The sequence below is a fragment of the Coregonus clupeaformis genome, chromosome 31, assembly GCF_020615455.1.
Source record: "Coregonus clupeaformis isolate EN_2021a chromosome 31, ASM2061545v1, whole genome shotgun sequence".
In the NCBI taxonomy this organism is placed as follows: domain Eukaryota; kingdom Metazoa; phylum Chordata; class Actinopteri; order Salmoniformes; family Salmonidae; genus Coregonus; species Coregonus clupeaformis.
This window is the reverse complement of record NC_059222.1, coordinates 31,702,432-31,724,691: the sequence shown is the minus strand read 5'-3', so window position 1 is coordinate 31,724,691 and position 22,260 is coordinate 31,702,432. Positions and strand designations below refer to the sequence as shown.

The 22,260-nt window shown below is 43.9% G+C and overlaps 2 protein-coding genes across 5 annotated transcripts in view; both read right to left on the bottom strand.

Annotated features, from left to right (window-relative positions):
• The window catches only part of LOC121547020 (unconventional myosin-XV), a 31,273-nt gene extending 21,222 nt beyond the window's left edge, over positions 1–10,051 (bottom strand). Inside the window, exons 1-15 of the mRNA XM_045209941.1 lie at positions 7,538–10,051; positions 7,168–7,344; positions 6,535–6,599; positions 5,936–5,999; positions 5,699–5,808; positions 5,440–5,506; positions 5,112–5,329; positions 4,934–4,997; positions 4,723–4,836; positions 4,408–4,569; positions 2,509–2,622; positions 1,007–1,065; positions 765–888; positions 491–586; positions 61–318 (exon numbers count right to left, since the gene is read on the bottom strand). Of these exons, the coding sequence (XP_045065876.1) occupies positions 61–318; positions 491–586; positions 765–888; positions 1,007–1,065; positions 2,509–2,622; positions 4,408–4,569; positions 4,723–4,836; positions 4,934–4,997; positions 5,112–5,329; positions 5,440–5,506; positions 5,699–5,808; positions 5,936–5,999; positions 6,535–6,599; positions 7,168–7,344; positions 7,538–10,051 (4,206 nt within the window). The remainder of the gene's footprint in view (positions 1–60; positions 319–490; positions 587–764; positions 889–1,006; positions 1,066–2,508; positions 2,623–4,407; positions 4,570–4,722; positions 4,837–4,933; positions 4,998–5,111; positions 5,330–5,439; positions 5,507–5,698; positions 5,809–5,935; positions 6,000–6,534; positions 6,600–7,167; positions 7,345–7,537) is intronic.
• A 3,596-nt stretch (positions 10,052–13,647) lies between these two features.
• The window catches only part of LOC121547397 (LLGL scribble cell polarity complex component 2), a 39,306-nt gene continuing 30,693 nt past the window's right edge, over positions 13,648–22,260 (bottom strand). For 3 of the 4 annotated variants that reach the window (XM_041858661.2, XM_041858660.2, XM_041858662.2), the window contains 9 exons: positions 17,400–17,516; positions 17,078–17,244; positions 16,643–16,907; positions 16,363–16,513; positions 16,210–16,238; positions 15,905–15,952; positions 15,530–15,572; positions 15,389–15,447; positions 13,648–15,237 (listed from right to left, as the gene is read on the bottom strand). In XM_041858661.2, coding sequence (XP_041714595.1) covers positions 15,233–15,237; positions 15,389–15,447; positions 15,530–15,572; positions 15,905–15,952; positions 16,210–16,238; positions 16,363–16,513; positions 16,643–16,907; positions 17,078–17,244; positions 17,400–17,516 — 884 coding nt within the window. In that variant the 3' untranslated portion in view covers positions 13,648–15,232. The remainder of the gene's footprint in view (positions 15,238–15,388; positions 15,448–15,529; positions 15,573–15,904; positions 15,953–16,209; positions 16,239–16,362; positions 16,514–16,642; positions 16,908–17,077; positions 17,245–17,399; positions 17,517–22,260) is intronic. The other variant, XM_041858663.2, reaches the window with a different exon arrangement.

The window sequence follows — 22,260 nt, the reverse complement described above, 5'->3', positions numbered from 1 at the left end:
CCATCCATATAAACATGTCCTAACTCAGTGGTTCCTAAACACTTAAGAAGCTAGAACCACCTGGTATGTGACAGCTCCGGCGTAGTGATACACAGTGAAGACAGGCAGAGGGATCTTGGGCTTGGTGTAGTATGGGTTGTTCCCATGGTGATAGTGGCACTTTTGGAGGAAGGTGTGGTCAGTGGCCTGGGGCAGGCAGGTCTGGTCATCCAGTATACGGAGGATACCATGTGGTCTGGAGGAGATGAGGTCTAGACAGGAGTTGAAGTCCTGCAGAGGGACGGGATACCACTGGATCTGCTCTGTACTGTACTCCTCCTGGAGAACACATACACGAATGCACGCACGCACAAGCACCACCGTTTGTAATCATCAGTATCCATGAAGGTCAACCCCATTAACTATATGAGATGCACAATAACATTGCTGATTGTTTGACCTGTGAACTTTGATTGTTTGACTTGTGAACTCTGACCCCTAGCCCACTGACCTGCTCCTGGGTCACCACGGCCTTGTTGACAAAGTGCTGCAGCTGCTCGTTGGCAAAGTTAATACACAGCTGTTCAAAGCTGTTCACTCCCAGGTCCTACAACACACAGGTAAATATATGTTTAATAAATGCATATAACATGCAATACAACAGGGCTGCCCAACCCTGTTTCTGGATAGCTGCAGTCCTGCAGGTTTTCGCTCCAACCCTAATCTAGCACACAATCTCCCACATTCTCCATTAAACATTTACTGTGGTCCTCATTGCCCCTCACCTCAAAGCCGTAGATGTCCACTATGCCCACGGTGCTGTCCATCTCTGTAGGGCTTAGCCAATCATTGATCTGTTCCAACAGCCAATCAAACAACACAGAGTACAGGGCCTTGGCTATGGCATCTCTAGGAGAGAGAGATAGATAATAGCTCATTATTCTATGCTGCTCTAGATAGTATTCATTAACTCAAAATATACCGTGGAGGAGCTCACTCACAGTGCAGTGCATGGCTCGGTCAGTACCTGGATTCTATGGCACTTTCCACAGACAGGGGGCAGTAGATCCTGTCATAGGTTGTCTCCTGAGGAGGGACAGGTACAGTGCCTTCAGAAAATATTCACACCAATTGACTTTTTCCACATTTTGTTGTGTTACAGCCTGAATTAAAAATGGATTAAATTGAGATGTTTTTGTCACTGGCCTAAACCCAATACCCCATAATGTCAATGTGGAATTATGTTTTTCATAATTTAATTTTTTACAAATGAATTAAAAATGAAAAGCTGAAATGTCTTGAGTCAATAAGTATTCAACCCCTTTGTTATGGCAAGCATAAATACGTTCAGGAGTAAACATTTGCTTAACAATTCACATAAGTTGCTCTGTGTGCAATAATAGTATTTAGCATGGTTTTTGAATGACTACCTCATCTCTGTATCCCACACACAATTATCTGTAAGGTCCCTCAGTCGAGCAGTGAATTTCAAACACAGATTCAACCACAAAGACCATGGAAAATTTCCAATGCCTCACGAAGAAAGGCACCTATTGGTTGATGGGTAAAAATAAAACAAATGGTGACTTTAAAACAGTTACAGAGTTTAATGGCTGTGATAGGAGAAAACTGAGGATGGATCAACAACATTGTAGTTACTCCACAATACTAACCTAAATGACAGAATGAAAATAAGGAAGCCTGTACAAGGCACTAAAGTAATACTGCAAAAATTGTGGCAAAGCAATTAACTTTTTCCTGAATACAAAAAGTTATGTTTGGGGCATAAGTCTCCATATTTTAAAGCATAGTGGTGGCTGCATCATGTTATGGGTATGCTTGTAATGGTTAAGGACTGGGGAGTTTTTCAGGATAAAAAAAGAAACTGAATGGAGCTAAGCACAGGCAAAATTCTAGAGGAAAACCTGGTTCAGTCTGCTTTCCACTAGACACTGGGAGATGAATTCACCTTTCAGCAGGACAATAACCTAAAACACAAGGCCAAATCTACACTGGAGTTGCTTACTAAGAAGACAGTGAATGTTCCTGAGTGGCCGAGTTACAATTTTGACTTGAATCTACTTGAAAATCTATGGAAAGACCTGGAAATGGTTGTCTAGCAATGATCAAAAACCAATTTGACAGAGCTTGAAGAATTTAGAACATAATAATGGGCAAATGTTGCACAATCCAGGTGTGGAAAGCTCATAGACTTACCCAGAAAGACTCAGAGCTGTAATCGCTGCCAAATGTGCTTCTACAAAGTATTGACTTAGGGGTGTGAATACTTCTGGAAATGAGATACTGTATCTATATTTCCTTTTACAATAAATTTGAATTTTTTCACTTTGTCATTATGGGGTATTGTGTGTAGATGGGTGAGAAATCTTTTTAGATTTAATCCATTTTGAATTCAGACTAACAACTAAATGTGTAATAAGTCAAAGGGTATGGATACTTTCTGAAGGCACTGTATGAATAGTTCAAGCAGATTGAAGGGGGAAGGCATGGCGAAGGGGTTGTACTGACCGTGACTTTGTGTGTGATGACAGTCTGTAGGGCCTCTGAAGACACCTTTAACAGAGAACCTACTCTCTTGGCTTCTGCCTCACTGAAGATACGGGCCACCTCAAACGACTCACTCTAGATACACACAAAAGGACAGTATTAGATTAGAATTCTTTATTGTCTGTTTCTCACATATATATCAAACATACAGTACCAGTCAAAAGTTTGGACACACCTACTCATTCCAGGGTTTTCTTTATTTTTTACTATTTTCTACATTGTAGAATAATAGTGAAGACATCAAAACTATGAAATAACACAAATGGAATCATGTAGTAACCAAAAAAGTGTTAAACAAATCAAAATGTATTTTATAGTTTAGATTCTTCAAAGTAGCCACCCTTTGCCTTGATGACAGCTTTGCACACTCTTGGCATTCTCTTAACCAGCTTCATGAGGAATGCATTTCCAACTGTCTTGAAGGAGTTCCCACATATGCTGAACACTTGTTGGCTGCTTTTCCTTCACTCTGCTGTCCAACTCATCCCAAAACATCTCAAATGGGTTGAGGTCGGGTGATTGTGGAGGCCAGGTCATCTGATGAAGCACTCCATCACTCTCCTTGGTCAAATATCCCTTACACAGAGGTGTGTCTTGGGTCATTGTCCTGTTGAAAAACAAATGATAGTCCCACTAAGCGCAAACCAGATGGGATGGAGTATCGCTGCAGAATGCTGCGGTAGCCATGCTGGTATAGTGTGCCTTGAATTCTAAATAAATCACCAACAGTTTCACCAGCAAAGCACCCCCACACCATCACACCTCCTCCCCCATGCTTCACGGTGGGAACCACACATGCAGAGATCATCCGTTCACCTACTCTGCGCCTCACAAAGACACGGTGGTTGGAACCAAAAATCTCAAATTTGGACTCATGAGACCAAAGGACAGATTTCCACCGGTCTAATGTCCATTGCTCGTGTTTCTTGGCCCAAGCAAGTCTCTTCTTCTTATTGGTGTCCTTTAGTAGTGGTTTCTTTGCAGCAATTCGACCATGAAGGCCTGATTCATGCAGTCTCCTCTGAACAGTTGATGTTGAGATGTGTCTGTTACTTGAACTCTGTGAAGCATTTATTTGGGCTGCAATCTGAGGTGCACTTAACTCTAATGAACTTATCCTCTGCAGCAGAGGTAACTCTGGGTCTTTCTTTCCTGTGGCAGTCCTCATGAGAGCCAGTTTCATCATAGCGCTTGATGGTTTTTGCGACTGCCCTTGCAGAAACTTTAAAAGTTCTTGAAATGTTCCGTATTGACTGACCTTCATGTCTTAAAGTAATGATGAACTGTCGTTTCTCTTTGCTTATTTGAGCTGTTCTTGTCATAATATGGACTTGGTCTTTTACCAAATAGGGCTAACTTCTGTATACCACCCCCACCTTGTCACAACACAACTGATTGGCTCAAAATTCCACAAATTAACTTTTAAGAAGGCACACCTGTTAATTGAAATGCATTCCAGGTGACTACCTCATGAAGCTGGTTGAGAGAATTCCAAGAGTGTGCAAAGCTGTCATAAAGGCAAAGGGTGGATACTTTGAAGAATCTAAAATCAAAAATATATTATGATTTGTTTAACACTTTTTTGGTTTCTACATGATTCCATATGTGTTATTTCATAGTTTTGATGTCTTCCCTATTATTCTACAATGTAGAAAATAGTAAAAAATAAAGAAAAACCCTTGAATGAGTAGGTGTGTCCAAACCTTTGACTGGTACTGTACAAATTAATCAAAAACATCCAAACGTGGAAACCTCAAAATTGCTACTACTCTGAACAACTCACATCCTCTGTGAGCACAAACAGACACCTCATCCCACAAGAATACACTCACCCTCCCTTACCCACTCTCACACACACACCTCGTAGGAACTGAAGCAGATATTCCCCAGCTGTAGTATGGAGGAGAGGATGGCCCAGACTGTGGAGATCTGGTCGGCATGTAGACCAATCGTCTCAAAGCACTGGACCAACAACAGGAAGTCCTGTTTGTCCAGCTTCCCCTTCAGCTCACAGGACCCGCCCTGACAGAGAGAGGGAGGGTGAAGTAATCTATTCAGCTCGACTGATTGTTCCCTCAACCCTGGTCCAGGGAACACCTGGGATGTGCAGGGTTTTTGATTCTACTAACTGACTCTATTAATTTGATTCTACTGATTCTACTAATTGGGGCTTACTTGGTTGAGGTAGTAGTATGTCTCTGCTCCCTGCAGATAGACCTCCTGTTTATCCCAGTCGTTCATCCCCGCCAGCAGCTCATAGAACACATGGTAGTTCCTCTCCTCATTGGCCTGATGCAGAGACAGTAAAAGTGTGGGAACCCATGAGTAAAGTGTCAGATGAGGCTATGAGGAATATGCACCCAGTTGTCTCACATGAAGACCTCACCTGGAAGACAACGCGTGACTTCTCAAGAAGGTACTTTGACAGCGAAGTCCCCACCACCACACCACTGTTGACCAATTCAAAATATTTAAATAAATGTTTTCTCCTGTTTCATGCCAATTGAACGCAACTTTGTTTCTCTACAGGGTGAAAGAGAAGAAGTTACTAGAGGAGGACATACTGTAGAATGTGGATGTGAAGGTATTTGCCAAAGCGACTGGAGTTGTTGTTGAGGATGGTCTTGGCATTACCAAAGCTCTCTAGGATCGGCAGCACCTCCATGGGCTGTCTGAGGTTGTCGTTCCTGCCTTGGTACATGGAGCTGAGGTAGTGGACTATAAGCTTGGTGGCCTCAGTCTTACCTGATCCACTCTGACCACTGTAGAAAGACAGAATACACTTCAATACAGCTGTAGACAAGATGATAGGTCAATACAGTACTCTGAAGAGAGAAGGAGAACAGGAAAGAGAGAAAGAAAGAGACCGGTGCCTCTGACGTACCTTATGACGATGCACTGTTCTTGTGGTGAGCTCTGAGATTGGCTGAAGGCTGCATCAGCGATGGCATAGACATGGCTTCACCAATAGAGACACACCCACAGACTTACATTAGCAACAGGTGGATTCCCTTGGCGTTACTCTGTGCTTGTTACTCTGCTGTCACTCAGATTGGCGACATAGTAATAATTTAGTTATTCTGGCATTACAGTGGGTTTCATTCTAGGGTTTACTCTTGATTTACTCCTGGGTTACTCTGCTGTTACTCACGGAGGGTTGCGTTGCTGCTCCTTGCCCTGGTATTGCTGTCGGAGGTCCTCTGTGTAGAGGCTAAGGGGCTTGAAGGGGTTAAGTGACAGCAGCATGTTACCTATGTACGTCTGAGACACACAGGGAAAGATGAGATGGTTATCTAATATGGCTGAGAGGAAGAGCTGAGATATACATGTTTATATGGAGAGAGAGATCGGTCTGAGTTTCCCCATGTTCAGTTGTAAGATTACATACGTAGATGGAGTCACGGTGAAACCTCTTCTTCAGATTCAGCAGCACAGAGCTCTCACACACCTCCCTGGAGACATTACACCAGTTAACACAGAGAGGTGTATGTGTAGGTTAATTTCTAAATGTAATCCATTACAGTTACAAGTTGCCTGTCCAAAATTGTAGTCAGTAACGTAACTTTTTGATTACCCCAAATCAGTAACGTAATCTGATTACTTTCTTTTGGATTACTTTTCCCTTAAGCATTAGAAGAAGACAAAGGATCCATCAAACCCATTTGGTGTGTCATCATAGTGGTCTCTGACTTGTGGTCAGACTCGCTCAGGTGGAACAAACTTAAACTTGCACTTTTCAATGTTGAATTGAATGTCATTAAGAAAACAGATAGGTGTCATAATATTATTTTTTTCCGCAAACATCCTTTCTGAATTTAAGTAATCCAAGAAGTACTCATCTAGTTTTTCAAAAGTATCTAATCTGATTACAATATTTTTGCTGGTAACGTAACTGTCTACAGTAAAAAATAAAATAAAACATCCGATTACATGTAATAAGTTACTCCCCAACCGTGTGTGTGTGTGCACGCGCTCTCTCTCACTCACTCAAGCTGGGATAGATCCTCCACCTCGTCCACCTCCACAGCCTGGTCAGTCCCTGGCATCAGTACCTGAAGGTTAACACAGAGCAGGCACGTGTCAGCCACACGTCCCCCTCCAGATCCATGTACAATGGATCTCTCTCATAACCCCATTTACTGTACCTTCTTTCTGTAGCTATATTTATTGTCTAGCAGTAATCGTTTTTTTCTCTTTTCATTGTACTCTAACCATATCCCTCAGCCCAGTAACTCCACCCAGAGCCCCTCTACTACAGGTAACCAATACACCTGTATTCATGGAAAAGTCTGAGTCACTGTGATAGCTGATACACTGTTTGCCTGTGCTATGCTCTATTGTATTGGTACTGACTAGAAAATAAATAAACTAGTAGAGGTCTGTGTTACGGGCATTAGTCAATACACAGACTGACAGCGGTGACTAGGAAGTGTGATGCTTAGTGAACAAGGATGAGTAGTTATATTGCCTCTGATTGTTTTGCTCTCAAAGATGCTTACCCTGAAGCTACAGGATGTCCTAAGTGAACGACTAAGTTATCCATGCAATAAAGTTGTTGGTCCAGCGCTTCGCGGGTACATCCTGTAAGTTCAATGAATAAAGCCAGAACAATCTCAGTACCTTTGTGTTGTTGAGGCGGCTCTCCAGCATATCCTGAGCAGGGTCCTCAGATTCCCAGGGTCCTCTCCCATTGTGGGTCGGTACCGTCCTGGCCTGGTCCCCATCCTCATACACCGTCCACTTGGTCAGCTTCTCCACTGTCTGGTGGGGCAGGAGGGTATCCGCTCGCAGCCAGTCCTGTGGAGGGAGGGGATGATAGTGGGGTTTTGTGTAACAATTATAATTGTGATGTCTGTTATATTGTCATACCTGAGAGAGGCTTACGCAAATTGTCTAACTGAAATGCTATCCTCCTATTTAAATGCTTTCTGTGAGATATTATAATAATAAAAAGAAAACAATAACATTCATTACCACGTGTCATCCATACCTGGGGGTCTCCGCTCATACGAGTCGTCCCAGCCCAGTGCACCTCCAGAGGGCCGACAGGGGACAGCCCCCTCTCTCCCATCAGCTGGGCCACCTCTCGATCAGCCTCTTCTTCATAGTACGACCCCACCCTAGACTCAACTCTGGCTGGTTCTCCAGTCAGTCTGACAGGTTCTCCAGACTCAGGACCATCAGTGGTGGGTCTGGCAAACCCAGCTCCTGTCTCCCTGTCTGGGACTATAGTTCCCCGGCTGGGTCCTACACCTATTCCAGTACTAGCAAGAGGCTTGGATAGCTTGGTCAGTTTGAATTGACTGTTGCCCAGTTTGCCCCTGGCTGCCTGGAGGATGCTGACACCCTCATTGCCTTCAAGTGCCGCCTCCCTTTTCCTGTCCTCGTTGCTGGTGTCCGGTGTGGGTCTCTGTGCTGATGTGCTCCCGTTTGTACTTCCAGTCCTCCTCATCTCTGATGCTGCAACAGGAACAGGCTTCTTGATGGACTTGAGGAGGGTGAGGTCTGGTTTGACTGGGAGTACCAGTCTGGCTCCTGGTTTGGGGGGCTTGGGGGCTTCGAGGGTGGCTCCCACAGCAGTGCTGGAGCCTGGGGTGGAGGAGGAGGCTGGCTGAGCAGGCTGGGATGGCTGGGCTGGTAAGATTCCTTTGGCCTTGCCCATGCCCAGCTTGTTCATCCTGGGGAGCACGATGGCTGCTGGAGGTGAGGTGGAGTGGGGGTCGTCACCCGACTCCCCCGCTTGCCTCTTCTGGGTGACAGCAGACTTATATTCGGCTCCGTTTCCAGAGGCTCGGTTCTTCTTGCTGGCCAGGCTGGTCTTACTAGCCACACGCATGGCCATCCGATGTTTGAGCAGGCTGCGTTTGGAGCCGGTGGCTCCCTCCCTCTGTTTGATGGCATGGAGAGGGAGCCAACGGGAGAAGCCAATGGCCTGGGTCACTACTTTCAGTTTACTCCTCAGGTTAAACCCTTTGGGCATCTTCCCCCTGATCCAACCCGAGACGCGGCGTAGAGTCGTCACACCTTTCCTACGAGTGATGAGACTGTCCGTGGGTTTGGCTGAGACTGCATCTGTAGACCCGGCTGTAGCTGCTTCCTCTCCAGGCTTTACCAGCATTTTACTGCTCCTGTGTCGAACAGATGCCATCTTGACTCTGCCCAGGACCAGGCCGATGTTTTTCCTGCTCCCCTGTTTGGCTTCCTCTCCTTCGCCATCTTGTTGCTCCTCTTTCGCGTGTTCCTGTTCTCCTTCGGCCAGACAGGCTTTGAGGTCATTTCCTTTTGCTTTCAATAGCATCATCCGTGACGGGCCTTTAGGGGCTTTGGATGAAGTTGAGGCAGCCTCATCCTCCTGCGACTCCAATGGGGAAGAAGGAGCATCCTTGTCTTTGATGGAGGTTTTTGTTTGTTTGGCTAGCTTCAGGATCTGGGCCTTGTGTTTTGCAGCGTCAGCCTTGCTGAGGGAGACATCATTCAGAGGCTGAGATTCTTCCTCTGCTGGACTGGCTTTCTGTTTCACTTTCCCTTTCTTTTTTTCTGCTTTCTTTTTCTCTGCTTTAGTGGGTTTCCCAGGTTTCCCAGGTTTGTCAACCTTCTCTTCAGCCTGGCCCTTTTTTTTCTTGAACATCTTGGATTTCAGACCCCCTGCCGGTGCAGTGACGCTGGTCGTCAAACTGAGTAGTGGTACAGCGGCAGATTTCTTTGGTGACCCTCTTTTCCTTGAAGTTACCTTCTCAGATTCACCCCCATCGCTGGTCACTGCCACTGATTCTTCCTCTTCCTCCTTCTCTTCCTCACTGGTACTGACTGGCTCCCCTTCAAGTTCCCCTCGTTTCCTGATTTGCACTGGAGTTTCCTTTTCTGATTCTTCCTTTACCTGCCCCTCTGTGCTTCTCTCCGTGTCTGACACCTCAACCTCCTCTTCGCTGCTATCCTGTGTCTCCTCTGTCTCGAGCCCTTCTGTCTCAATTGTCTCCTCTTTACATACTGGCTCCTCTTCTTCGCTCTCCTCCACTGAACTCTCTCCTTCGCTCTCAGATTCCTCAAGCTCCTCCTCTGTTTCACTCACTATGACACCTCTTTTTTTTACAGGCTTTGTTATAGGTGTAGGTGTGTCTGCCCTCCCTCCTTTGGTTGGGGGTATTTTTGATCCAGGTTTAGATTTGATAGCTTTATTCGTACCACCATTAGCTGTCACGCTTTTCTCCTTCTGAGGGGATGATCTACCATTCTGACTTTTCCCATTCACTGTTTTCTTATCTTTCTCCTCTTTCGGCTGTTCTTTGGTCTGCTCTTTACCTTTCTTGCTACTCTCTCCCTGTTTAGTCTTCCCCTTGCCACTGACCTCTTCTTTCTTGTCCTTTTCGACTGTTTCTTTTCCATTGGTCACTGCAGCAGGAAGGGGTTTGGAACAATTATTTTCTCCTTTTTCCTTTGGTTTCTTTCCTGTGTTGGTTTTCTCATTTTCTCTACTGGTCCTACCTTTGGTTTTTACAAGTGACATGTCTGAAGGATGTCCTCTATCAGCTTTTATTCATCTTTGGTTTGAATAAAATGATTACCTGCAGAATGGGAACATAACTACTAAGAATATGGTAGATAAGTTACCCAGTACAGGAATGAATAACAACATATGGGAGATAACAAATAAAAATAGCCTGAAATGACTGTTTGGGACTGTTTGTATTTCATTGACAAATTTAAATCTTTCTTATCATGTCTCTACTTTCAGTTAAACCTTCAACTCTGGTGCTAACACATGAAGGTTTAGATAGATCAATGAATAAATAAATACAAGGGCACCAGGTCATGTAATGAGTCTGTCAACCATAGTCAGTCAGCATTAGGACAGGGTTTCAGACGTTTTACACCCGGATGGCCACTTGACACACAAGTCTTAGGTTAGAGACCCAGTTTAGCTACTGACCCCATTAGCTACAATATCACAACAGTACTATCATACTTGTCGTATATTGTGTAGTGGATAGTATATTATTATAATACACAACATAGGACTTGCTATGGCTAACTACCTCAATGACAAAAACACAATTTAAGGTTATTCTGTTTATGTTAACCATTATTATAATATAGCAAAAAACACCATTGAAACATCCTAAGTGGCTATAAATGTTTGATCTCATATGGATAAAGTTACACTGCAGTGATCTAAACGATGTTGTATTATCTGTAGGTCAATCTAAATGGTTCTACGCTGCACGGGTAGCGCAGTAAGAGGATGTATCAGGGTGATAGATATAGCTTACCTGGCCTCTCAGGTGATCCTCGGGCATGGCTGGGGGTCCGGAAAGTGTTTCTACTTGTCCTCAAGTGCTGGTGTCACCTACACACACACAGACCCACCAATAACAACAACAAACGCGCACGCGCACACACTGACCAACAAACACACACAACTTACCCCCAAACAAAGACAACACACACACAGTATTTGAATAATTTAACTGTCTTTGGCAGTCCGTTCAGATACACAGCTATTCATATGGGCAGCTGGTGAATGAGGGAGAGGAAAGGTGAGAGCAGGTGTGTGGAGAGACTGACAATAGGTGGTGACAGACAAGGGAAAGAGAGATGGAGGGATGGAGAGAATGAAAGAGCAGTGGCTTCTCAGAAAGAGAGATTCCATCAGTGTTCTGGAATTAAAGGGCTAAGCTCACCTTTCATTTTTCCCTCTCTTCTCTATTTCACCTTAAATTCATATCACCTTTTCAGTTGAATAGCATTACATAACTAATCTACAAAAACCTATGCAACCGATTTATTTTTTATAGTTATGGGCAAGGTACAGTACCGGTCAAAGTTTTGGACACACCTACTCATTCAAGGGTTTTTCTTTATTTTTTACTATTTTCTACATTGTAGAATAATAGGGAAGACATCAACACTATGAAATAACACATATGGAATCATGTAGAAACCAAAAAAGTGTTAAACAAATCATAATATATTTTAGATTCTTCAAAGTATCCACCCTTTGCCTTTATGACAGCTTTGCACACGCTTGGCATTCTCTCAACCAGCTTCATGAGGTAGTCACCTGGAATGCATTTCAATTAACAGGTGTGCCTTCTTAAAAGTTAATTTGTGGAATTTTGAGCCAATCAGTTGTGTTGTGACAAGGTGGGGGTGGTATACAGAAGGTAGCCCTATTTGGTAAAAGACCAAGTCCATATTATGACAAGAACAGCTCAAATAAGCAAAGAGAAACGACAGTCCATCATTACTTTAGGACATGAAGGTCAGTCAATACGGAACATTTCAAGAACTTTGAAAGTTTCTGCAAGGGCAGTCGCAAAAACCATCAAGCGCTATGATGAAACTAAAAAAGTGTTAAACAAATCCAAATATATTTTAGATTTTAGATTCTTCAAAGTAGCCACTCTTTGCACACTCTTAACCAGCTTCACCTGGAATGCTTTTCCAACAGTCTTGAAGGAGTTCTCACATATGTTCAGCACTTGTTGGCTGCTTTTCCTTTACTCTGCAGTCCAACTCATCCCAAACCATCTCAATTGGGTTGAGGTCGAGTGATTGCGTAGGCCAGGTCATCTGATGCAGCACACCATCACTCTCTTTCTTGATCAAATAGCCCTTACACAGCCTGGAGGTGTGTTGGGTCCTTGTCCTGTTGAAAAGAAATTATAGTCCCACTAAGTGCAAGCCAGATGGGATGGCATATCGCTGCAGAATGCTGTGGTAGCCATGCTGGTTAAGTGTGCCTTGAATTCTAAATAAATCGCTGAGTGTCACCAGCAAAGCACCCCCACACCTCCTCCTCCATGCTTCACAGTGGGAACCACATATGCGGAGATCATCCGTTCACCTACTCTGTGTCTCACAAAGACACGGTGGTTGGAGCCAAAAATCTCAAATTTGGACTCATCAGACCAATGGACAGATTTCCACCGGTCTAATTTCCATTGCTCATGTTTCTTGGCCCAAGCAAGTCTCTTCTTATTATTGGTGTCCTTTGGTAGTGGTTTATTTGCAGCAATTTGACCATGAAGGCCTAATTCACGCAGTTTCCTCTGAACAGTTGATGTTTAGATGTGTCTGTTACTTGAACTCTGTGAAGCATTTATTTGGGCTGCAATTTTTGAGGCTGGTAACTCTAATGAACTTATCCTCTGCAGCAGAGGTAACTCTGGGTCTTCCTTTCCTGTGGCGGTCCTCATGAGAGCCAGTTTCATCGACTGCACTTGAAGAAACTTACAAAGTTCTTGAAATTTTCCGTATTGACTGAACTTCATGTCTTAAAGTAATGATGGACTGTCGTTTCTCTTTGCTTATTTGAGCTGTTCTTGCCATAATCTGGACTTGGTATTTTACTAAATAGGGCTATCTTCTGTATACCAACCCTACCTTGTCACAACACAACTGATTGGCTCAAACGCATTAAGAAGGAAAGAAATTCCCCAAATTACCTAATGAAGCTGGTTGAGAGAATGCCAAGAGTGTGCAAAGCTGTCATCAAGGCAAAGGGTGGCTACTTTGAAGAATCTCAAATATAAAATAGATTTTGATTTGTTTTCACACTTTTTTGGTTACTACATTATTCCATGTGTTATTTCATAGTTTTGATGTATTCACTATTATTCTACAATGTAGAAAATAGTACAAATAAAGAAAAACCCTTGAATGAGTAGGTGTGTCTAACCTTGACTGGTACTGTATGTGTCAACAATGTGAAGGCACTGTATTGGCTACAAGAATGTGTACAATATTACAAAAAGCTCTGAGCAGAGCATTCTGGCATAGTTAATCATAGTCCCTATTGGCTAAGGTGCTTTCTGGCATGTTTGAACAGACAAAAATAAATGCATTCTCCCTTTTGCCACCAATACAGATTGTTTTGAGCTGCCTGGTGTTTGAGGGCGGTCCTATAGGAGAGGTAACGTTTGAGCAAAGCGATTGTTGCCCAGGCAATTAGTGAACAAAGCACTGCCCCATAATGGTGATTAAAACTCTTGGCTGTGCTTGTATGACAACTGATCCCTACTTTATCCACTTGACCTGCCAGCACCAAACTCACAAGGCTCAGGATATACCCACTTCATAGAAAGACACAGACACGTGAACTCTTGTGAAAAACATGTATTCATTTTCCAGTAGGACATTATGTAGTGTGAAAGTTATCAATCAAAAAAGTAGGGTTCTCATACTCAATCATTCACTACAAAAATATATTCTAGAGTAGACCACAAAAATGCTAAAATACCCAGCATTTCAAGAAACAGTACCAAAATATTTTGTTGTAACATCCGACTATAGCAGCCAACCCCCATTAAAATACACCCAACCGTTAACAAAGGCAGAGAATAATATAGTACATATATATTAAACATTTGACTACGATATCTTAAAATTACATTCCTAAATTACATTATTCATTGCTGTGTTCAAAAAAGGGCTTACATTATAAAAAATGTAAAACCAAGCCCCCATCGAAAGTTGTAGCATGATGTGCTACACAGGACAAATACCTACGACAGGTTATAACTGGTTATTACACATTAAGGAGCGGACGGTAGGGGAGGTAAGAAGGGAGAGGTAAGTTAGCAACAAAAGCTTGGGGAGACATTTTTATGGCACAGTGGTCTTATACTACTAGTCTGGTAGTCAGATCTGTTTCTGAGTTGGCTAAAGTCAGCAAAAGTTAGAACAAGTTGGCTAAAGTTAGCAAAAGCAACAATAGGTCTGCCTACCAGGCTGGCGTTCTACTACCTTGTGTGGTTCAAAATGAACAGTTCTGATTCCACAGATACTCCATGTTGCTTGCTCACGCCAAACAATGCCTTGTCAGCATAGGCAACAAACTAAATCAAACTGGTTAAAAAAAATAAAAAATTATTGGCTACCTTGTACAGTTTTTCCATCCATCTAGATTTTAAATCTCCAATAATTACACAGAATCAAAACAAAAAGTTACAAAATCACAGGTCAAATTAAATTACAAATAAAAGAATGATAGGAATAAAAACCATGTCCATCCCCTCCTCCCTATATCTCCCCCTCCCCTGTGTGTCTCCCTCTAGGAGACTAAGGCAAGCGAGGATGTGCAGAGACAGGGTTGTTACTGGACAAATCAGAGTTTCACAGGTCAGCTTGGGTTCAAGGGTGAATGCCGTGACTGGGCTCTGGATGAGGAGGGAACGTGAGGAGGGGGTGGGTGAGTGAGTGAGTAGGGTGTGTTTAATGCAACTATGGCTTGTGTGTGAGAGAACTGTAAGTGGCTTTGGATAAGCCCGTCAGCAGAATGACCATATTACCATTACTAATGTGTGGCAGGTGTAGAGGTACCAAGCGTAGCAGGGGTATTACAGTACAGTGGTTGGTCCCTAGGCACAGGCGGTGGACCCTCCATTTGAGGTGGACCTCAAATGACACCCTGTTCCTCATACACTACACCAATCACCTTATATGGGCTTTGGTTAAAAGCAGTGCACCACTTGGGGAATAGAGTGCCATTTGTGACACAGCCAGTGAGTCAGTCTTTGGGGTTAGGGGCCAGGGTTCAGCCTCTCAGGCTAGGGGTCAGGGATGAGTCTCTGGGGGATAGGGGCCCCAGTGGTCAGTAGTGGTAGTAATAGTAGTGTTGGCGTAGTTTGCGAGGCAGGAGTCGCTAGGCAGACTCCACGATGTCTCAGGCACAGGGATGACTGGCTCAGTCTGAAGAACAGGAAAAAGAGAGAAAGACAAAACAAGAGATGAGCGAACCAACAATGAACAACCTCAATTCCATCACCATAGTAATCACTATTGTGATATTCATCATATTCCTCCAGATTAATACTGATGATACTGATCATAACAAACTGACCTCCATTGCTCAGCACCTTCCCTCCAGCGAGAGCACTCGTCCCATTCTCCAGGAATGTCCTGTAGCAAAAACACGCAAATGAGTCCCCACATAACACACTGAAAAACAACGCTTGTAGTTGTTTCAGAGGTGAATACTCACGTCTGATCGACTTCTAGAGATTTCTGGATCTCCTGAAGCACAGCTGTAAGAAAACACACGTCAGACCACAAATACACAATGATGACTGACATGAGTTGCCATGAGTTGAGATGGTCATCATGAAACATGCAATGGGATGGTTGTGGTTCGCTATGTAGCAGACAATCACTCAAGGCTGCTAGTCGGGTTTACACATCTGGATGCCAACAGGACAGTCAAAGCAGACACATATCGATGTGGCTCAGTTGGTATGAGCATAGCGCTAGCAACATCAAGGTTGTGGGTTCAATCCCCGCAGGGATCACATACACAAATATTGGAGTTGGTTAAGGTTAAGTTCTGTTAAGGTTGTCTGTTGGTTCCTGAGGTACTCACTCTCATCATTCAGCAAAGCATGCTCCATCACACGTCTAGCAGAGCTCTCTGTAAACGAACAGCATCGCAGCACGCAGTCAGCACATCAGGACACACAAGCACACAGCATGATAACACAGTGTGTGCAGACCGATCAGCACACGGCACAAGCAAACAGGTCAACAGCCTAACAGAGCATGTCATACTGTGCACTTGCTGAAGTACTCTGTTAGGCATAGACGCGTGCATGTTTTAGTATTATTTGCATAGCTATAGATAGAACTATATTAGCCCTTTAAAGCGGCACAAACAGCTTGTGATCTTACCCACGCCATTGCTGTCCCTCGTGGAATTTCTGGAATGACAGACACAGTTCTTCAGTAAAACATGAAAAGTTAGTTGTGTCAAAAAGTCTCTGTCAAAAAGCAGTTCTTCCAAAGTCGATAGTGAATACAGCTATAAAAACAGTGTGTGTGTACCTGGGCTCCACAGAGGCCCCGTCAGGCGATGCCCATGGCAGGGTGATGGTGGGTGTCTGGTAGGGCACCTCCACTAGAGACCGGGGCTCCACCACACAGCGAGCGGACAGAGAGAAACGCTCAAACTCTGATGGAGAGATCAGGTAGAAACCTGAGGGAGAAATGAGAAAGAGTGCAAGGAAGAAAAATGGATGGCACGAGAAAGAGGGAGGAATGAAAGAGCTGAATACATGAAATGTAAAATGTTTGTGAGAGGTAAACTGTGGGTCTCTCGTCCTACCCTGTCCTTGCTTGGTGAAGACACAGGATGCGATGCCGCTAACGTCCTCCCTGCGGATACAGGGGTACTGGACCTGCAATTTCACCCCCGGCAACGACACAACATGGAGGTCTCCCTGATTGGTCAGGACGGTGAGGCCACTCTCGCCGTAGTCATCCGTTCGGCTGCTGCCAAACCAGGCCACGCCCACCCGGCGCACGCGCGAGCCGTCAATGGCCGTCAGCTTCAACTTCATTTTAGCACTCACCTTAGGCAGGGTGAACACCTGGAGACAGAGAAAAATGTATAATATTTTTTTTAATAGTCTTGGAGGACAAACATATTCTGTGTTTCTTTATCAACCTTTGGGGGGGGGAAAGGTAACCCCTCATCAGATGAGTGTGGGTAAGATGTCTGTGTGTGTGTGCATGCGTGCAGCAGTGTGTGGGTTCTCACCTTGAACTGTTCCTCTGATATGACCAGTAGGTGGTGTGAACCCTGCATGTCAGGTGAGCGGGCCAGGTCGTGTGCCACCTCCAGGGGCTCAGGCAGAGGAGAACCGTGGCCGTCCAACACCAAGATGCCCACTACTGGAGCACGGTGCATCAACTGGATCTCCTTAGCTGCAGAGAGAGTGGGAGAATATATTTGTGCTTTATTGTCCGTTGTTGTTAAAACAGAGTTTCCCTCACTTCTTTAGAGATGGAAGTGTGGACAAGGGAGGCAAGAGAGAGTGATGTGTAAGACAGCGTGTGTGTGAGAACATGCGTGTTCTCACCAGGGTGGGCTGTGACAGGGTCCTCTGCTCTGCGTTCCACAGGCGGTAGGCGGAGCTGGTAGGCGAATACTGATCCCCCATTGGTCCCTGCCCACAGAGAGGGTGTGTTGTGGGAGCCTGTATGAGGAGAGGAATGAGCAGTATGAGACATCACAAAACGTTTAATAGCCCGGTGTCTACTCGTGTGTGTTGTGACGGCCCCGAATTTACCTCTGAACTGTCTCAGCGAGTCTCCCCCAGACACTGCGCTTCCCCTTTAATTCCCAATTAAATAGCCAATATCAGCTGCGTAAAAACAGTGACAGAGAGGAAGTTTTCAAACCCTCAGCTCTGAAGCTTGTTCATACAGTGCCTTCAGAAAGTATTAACACCCACTTACTTTTTTTTGTGTTACGAAGTGGGATTCAAATGGATGTAATTGTAATTTTTTTTCAACGATCTACAGAAAATACTATTTGAGGTTTTATTTTTCATAAATGCTATCTAAATTAGATAAGTATTCAACCCCCTGAATCAATACATGTTAGAATCCCCTTTGGCAGCGATACAAGCAGTGAGTCTTTCTGGGTAAGTCTAAGAGCTTTCCACATGTGGATTGTGCCACATTTGCCCATTATTCTTTTCAAAATTCTTCAAGCTCTGTGAAATTGGTTGTTGACCATTGCTAGACAATCATTTTCAGGTATTGCCATAGATTTTCAAGCAGTCAAAACTAACTCGGCCACTCAGGAACATTCAGTCTTCTTGGTAAGCAACTCCAGTGTAGATTTGGCCTTTGTTTTAGGTTAATGTCCTGCTGAAAGGTTAATTAATCTCCCAGTGTCTAGTGGAAAACAGACTGAACCAGGTATTCCTCTAGGATTTTGCCTGTGCTTAGCTCCATTCCGTTAATTTTTTATCCTGAAAAACTCCCCAGTCCTTAACGATTACAAGAATACCCATAACATGAAGCAGCCACCACTATGCTTTAAAATATGGAGAGTGGTATGCAGTAATAGGGATTCGTATTTTCCGAAAATCTACCAAGTTTCAATAGCGGGAATAATTCATATTTATCCAGAGTCCCAGGAAATACCACGAAAATCAGAAGTGCCCATTTAAAAGCATTTAAAACCAAGATATGGTCACTATGCCAGGGTTCTCCCAAAATAAGATTGGTTTTGAGCCACAATGCTGGCTTGGCTGCGCCCCTATGTAAAGATTTCATAGCAAGTGAAACTGATATTTAGTAATCAGTAACTTTGATAGCCAATGACATTCTTGTGAATTGCGAAACAGGCTGATCATAAATTCAGAGCGTTATCATGTTCCTCAATGAATTCAGCGCATTTCTGCAGTAGGTCTAGGCCATCTCATTTTTCATTTTAGTCATTTAGCAGATGCTCTTATCCAGAGCGATTTACAGGAATAATCAAGGGCAAACCAACAGATTTTTCACCTAGCCGGCTTGGGGATTTGAACCAGCGACCCTTCGATTACTGGCCCAACGCTCTTAACCACTAGGCTACCTGCCGCCTCATCTCGACACAGAGCGCGCTCAGGACGCACCCAGAGTAGGCAATAGCGTTGTTGAATCATACAAACTTTGTAACGGCAGTCAACCAAAAAGTAAAAAGACCAAAGTTGCTAAGCTTGTTAGATAATCTCCAAAGAATGACAGAATATCTCCTACTTGGCAAAATCAACTCATGAATAACGGGGAGAAGAGGAAATTACTTAAATATCAAGGTAACTGTTTAAAAAAAAAAAAGAGTTTGTTGATCACACATTCTCTACCGAAGCTCTCATATGGGCAGCAAAAGGAGACAGTACAGAGAAGTAGGGAAAATGTTATAGTGGTATTTTGACATGTATAGGTGTGCTTTGATAATACAACCTATGGATTACAGAATAAAGTTAGGAATTTTCATGCGAGACTGGAGTCAGGATTTTGGGTTTCAGTGGGATTAGGACTATAGGAAAATAGCCTAGGCTCTATATAAGGCTACTAACGCGAGTCAATAGATAACACACTTGATTTAGGCTACAGCATTGCATGCTAAATGTTTCTGATCAGTGATAGATGCGCAAATGAATAAATTAGCTACCACTTCTACATGTCCAGCCAGAGATCAATTAACCAAATACACCAAATGACCAAAAGTATGTGGACACCTGCTCTTTGAATATTTCATTCCAAAATCATGGGCATTAATATGAAGTTGGTCCCCCCCTTGCTGCTATAACAGTCTCCACTCTTCTGGGAAGTATTTCCAATAGATGTTGGAACATTGCTGCGGGAACTTGCTTCCATTCAGCCATAAGAGCATTAGTGATATTGGGCGATTAGGCCTGGCTCGCAGTCGACATTCCAATTCATCCCAAAGGTGTTCGATGGGGTTGAGGTCAGGGCTCTGTACAGGCCAGTCAAGTTCTTCCACACCGATCTCAACAAACCATTTCTGTATGGACCTCGCTTTGTGCACTGGGGCATTGTCATGCTGAAACAGGAAAGGGCCTTCCCCAAACTGTTGCCACAAAGTTAGAAGCACAGAATAGTTTAGAATGTCATTGCTGTAGCGTTAAAATTTCCCCGAACCATGACAAAACAGCCCCAGACCATTATTCCTCCTCCACCAAACTTTACAGTTGGCACTATGCATTCGGGCAGGTAGCATTCTCCTGGCATCCGCCAAACCCGGATTTGTCCGTCGGACTGCCAGATGGTGAAGCGTGATTCATCACACCAGAGAACGTGTTTCCACTGCTCCAGAGTCCAACGGCGGCGAGCTTTACACCACTCCAGCCGACGCTTGGCATTGCGCATGGTGAGGTTAGGCTTGTGTGCGGCTGCTCGGCCATGGAAACCCATTTCATCAAGCTCCCGACGAACAGTTCTTGTGCTGACGTTGCTTCCAAAGGCAGTTTGTAACCCGGTAGTGAGTGTTGCAACCGAGGACAGACGATTTTTATGTGTTACGCGCTTCAGCACTTGGCGGTCTCGTTTTGTGATCTTGTGTGGCCTACCATTTTACGGCTGAGCCGTTGTTGCTCCTAGACATTTCCACTTCACAATAACAGCACTTACAGTTGACCGGGCCGCTCTAGCAGGGCAGAAATTTGACGAATTGACTTGTTGGAAAGGTGGCATCCTTTGATGGTGGCACATTGAAAGTCACTGAGCTCTTCAGTAAGGCCATTCTACTGCCAATGTTTGTCTATGGAGATTGCATGGCTGTGTGCTCGATGTTATACACCTGTCAGCAACGGGTGTGGCTGAAATAGCTGAATCCATTAATTTGAAGGGGTGTCCACATACTTTTGTATATATAGTTTACAGACAGAGGTTCAGTGAAACAAAATCGGCTTTTGGCCGGGAGTAGGACAGGCTACTACGCGAGTGAAGAGCAAAATCATCTTCTGTAACAGGCTAGAAAATGTTCTGTTCAGCTAATATGTGAGAAAACTAGAATAAAATATTATCATTAGCATTCACCTCAGCTAACATTTCCCCAGCCTAATTATTACCAAATATTCAAACGGAGATTCAGCTAAAACAAAAATCTGACATTGATTTCTTTATCTAGGCGAGTCCCCCACTCTTGTCTCAAAGAATTGCGATGGTGCTGTCCCAATCAAAACGGTGTTGAAATGATAATCTAGGTGACCACACTTGACTATTGCTTTAAATTAGTGTAACGATTGGATATTACTTTGGGAGTTTCAGTATAAGCAAGGGTTTGATACAAGCCTTCAATGGCATTAAACTACTTTATTCCAATATGTTCATTATTCAGTTGATCATAACTAAGGTGAGTTTTCCTCCCTCTGTGCATTTTCTAGGCCCAACAGCTGTTACCTCGTCTCCTCACTCCGCTGCCACCCGCCTCCACCACGTCATTCTCAACACCAGTTTCAATCAATATAGCCTACTGTTTTCTAGAAATCTGAACTTTTTTTTCAGGTTCGGGCTCATTTAATTTCTGTGATGTCGGACCAGGGCTCGGGCTTCAGCTCACCGGGCTTGGGTCGGACCTGGACCGAATATTCAGTTCTGATAAACTCTAAACTGCCTTCGGGTCTCATGTGCAGTCCGGAAGTGTCAATTATGCTTGTGCTTTGAATTTATGGCGACTTATGTGTGAAGTAAATCCACTAGGCTGAAGGCTTCATGGGACAACCTGTTTGGATAATGTGCTATTTTTTTTTTATGGGCCAATCTGCTGCTGTGCATGTTGTGTATTTTGTGGAATTACATCAGTGAGACATTGGGGGAAAAGGTTGTAATTTCCCGGGTTTTGTCATTTATTTATTTTTCGGGAAGAGTGGTCCCGGGACAGTCCTGGGATCCCGATTACCGGTGTTAAGCCCTACTCAGTAATGTGCTGTATTGGTTTCGCCCCAAACATAACACTTTGTATTAAGGACAAAAAGTTAAATTGCTTTGCCACATTTTCTACAGTATTACTTTAGTGCCTTGTTGCAAACAGGATGAATGTATTGTGGAGTAACTACAATGTTGTTGATCCATCCTCAGTTTTCTCCTATCACAGCCATTAAACTCTGTAACTGTTTTAAAGTCACCATTGGCCTCATGGTGAAATCCCTGAGCGGTTTCCTTCCTATCCCGTAACTGAGTTAGGAAGGACACCTGTATCTTTGTACTGACTGGGTTTATTGATACACCATCTAAAGTGTAACTAATAACTTCACCGTGCTCAAAGGGATATTCAATATCTGCTTTTTTGTTTACCCATCTACCAATATGTGCCCTTTTTTGCAAGACATTGGAAAACCTCCCTGGTCTATGTGGTTGAATCTGTGTTTGAAATTCGTCCTTGACTGAGGGACCTTACAGATAACTGTATGTGTGGGGTACAGA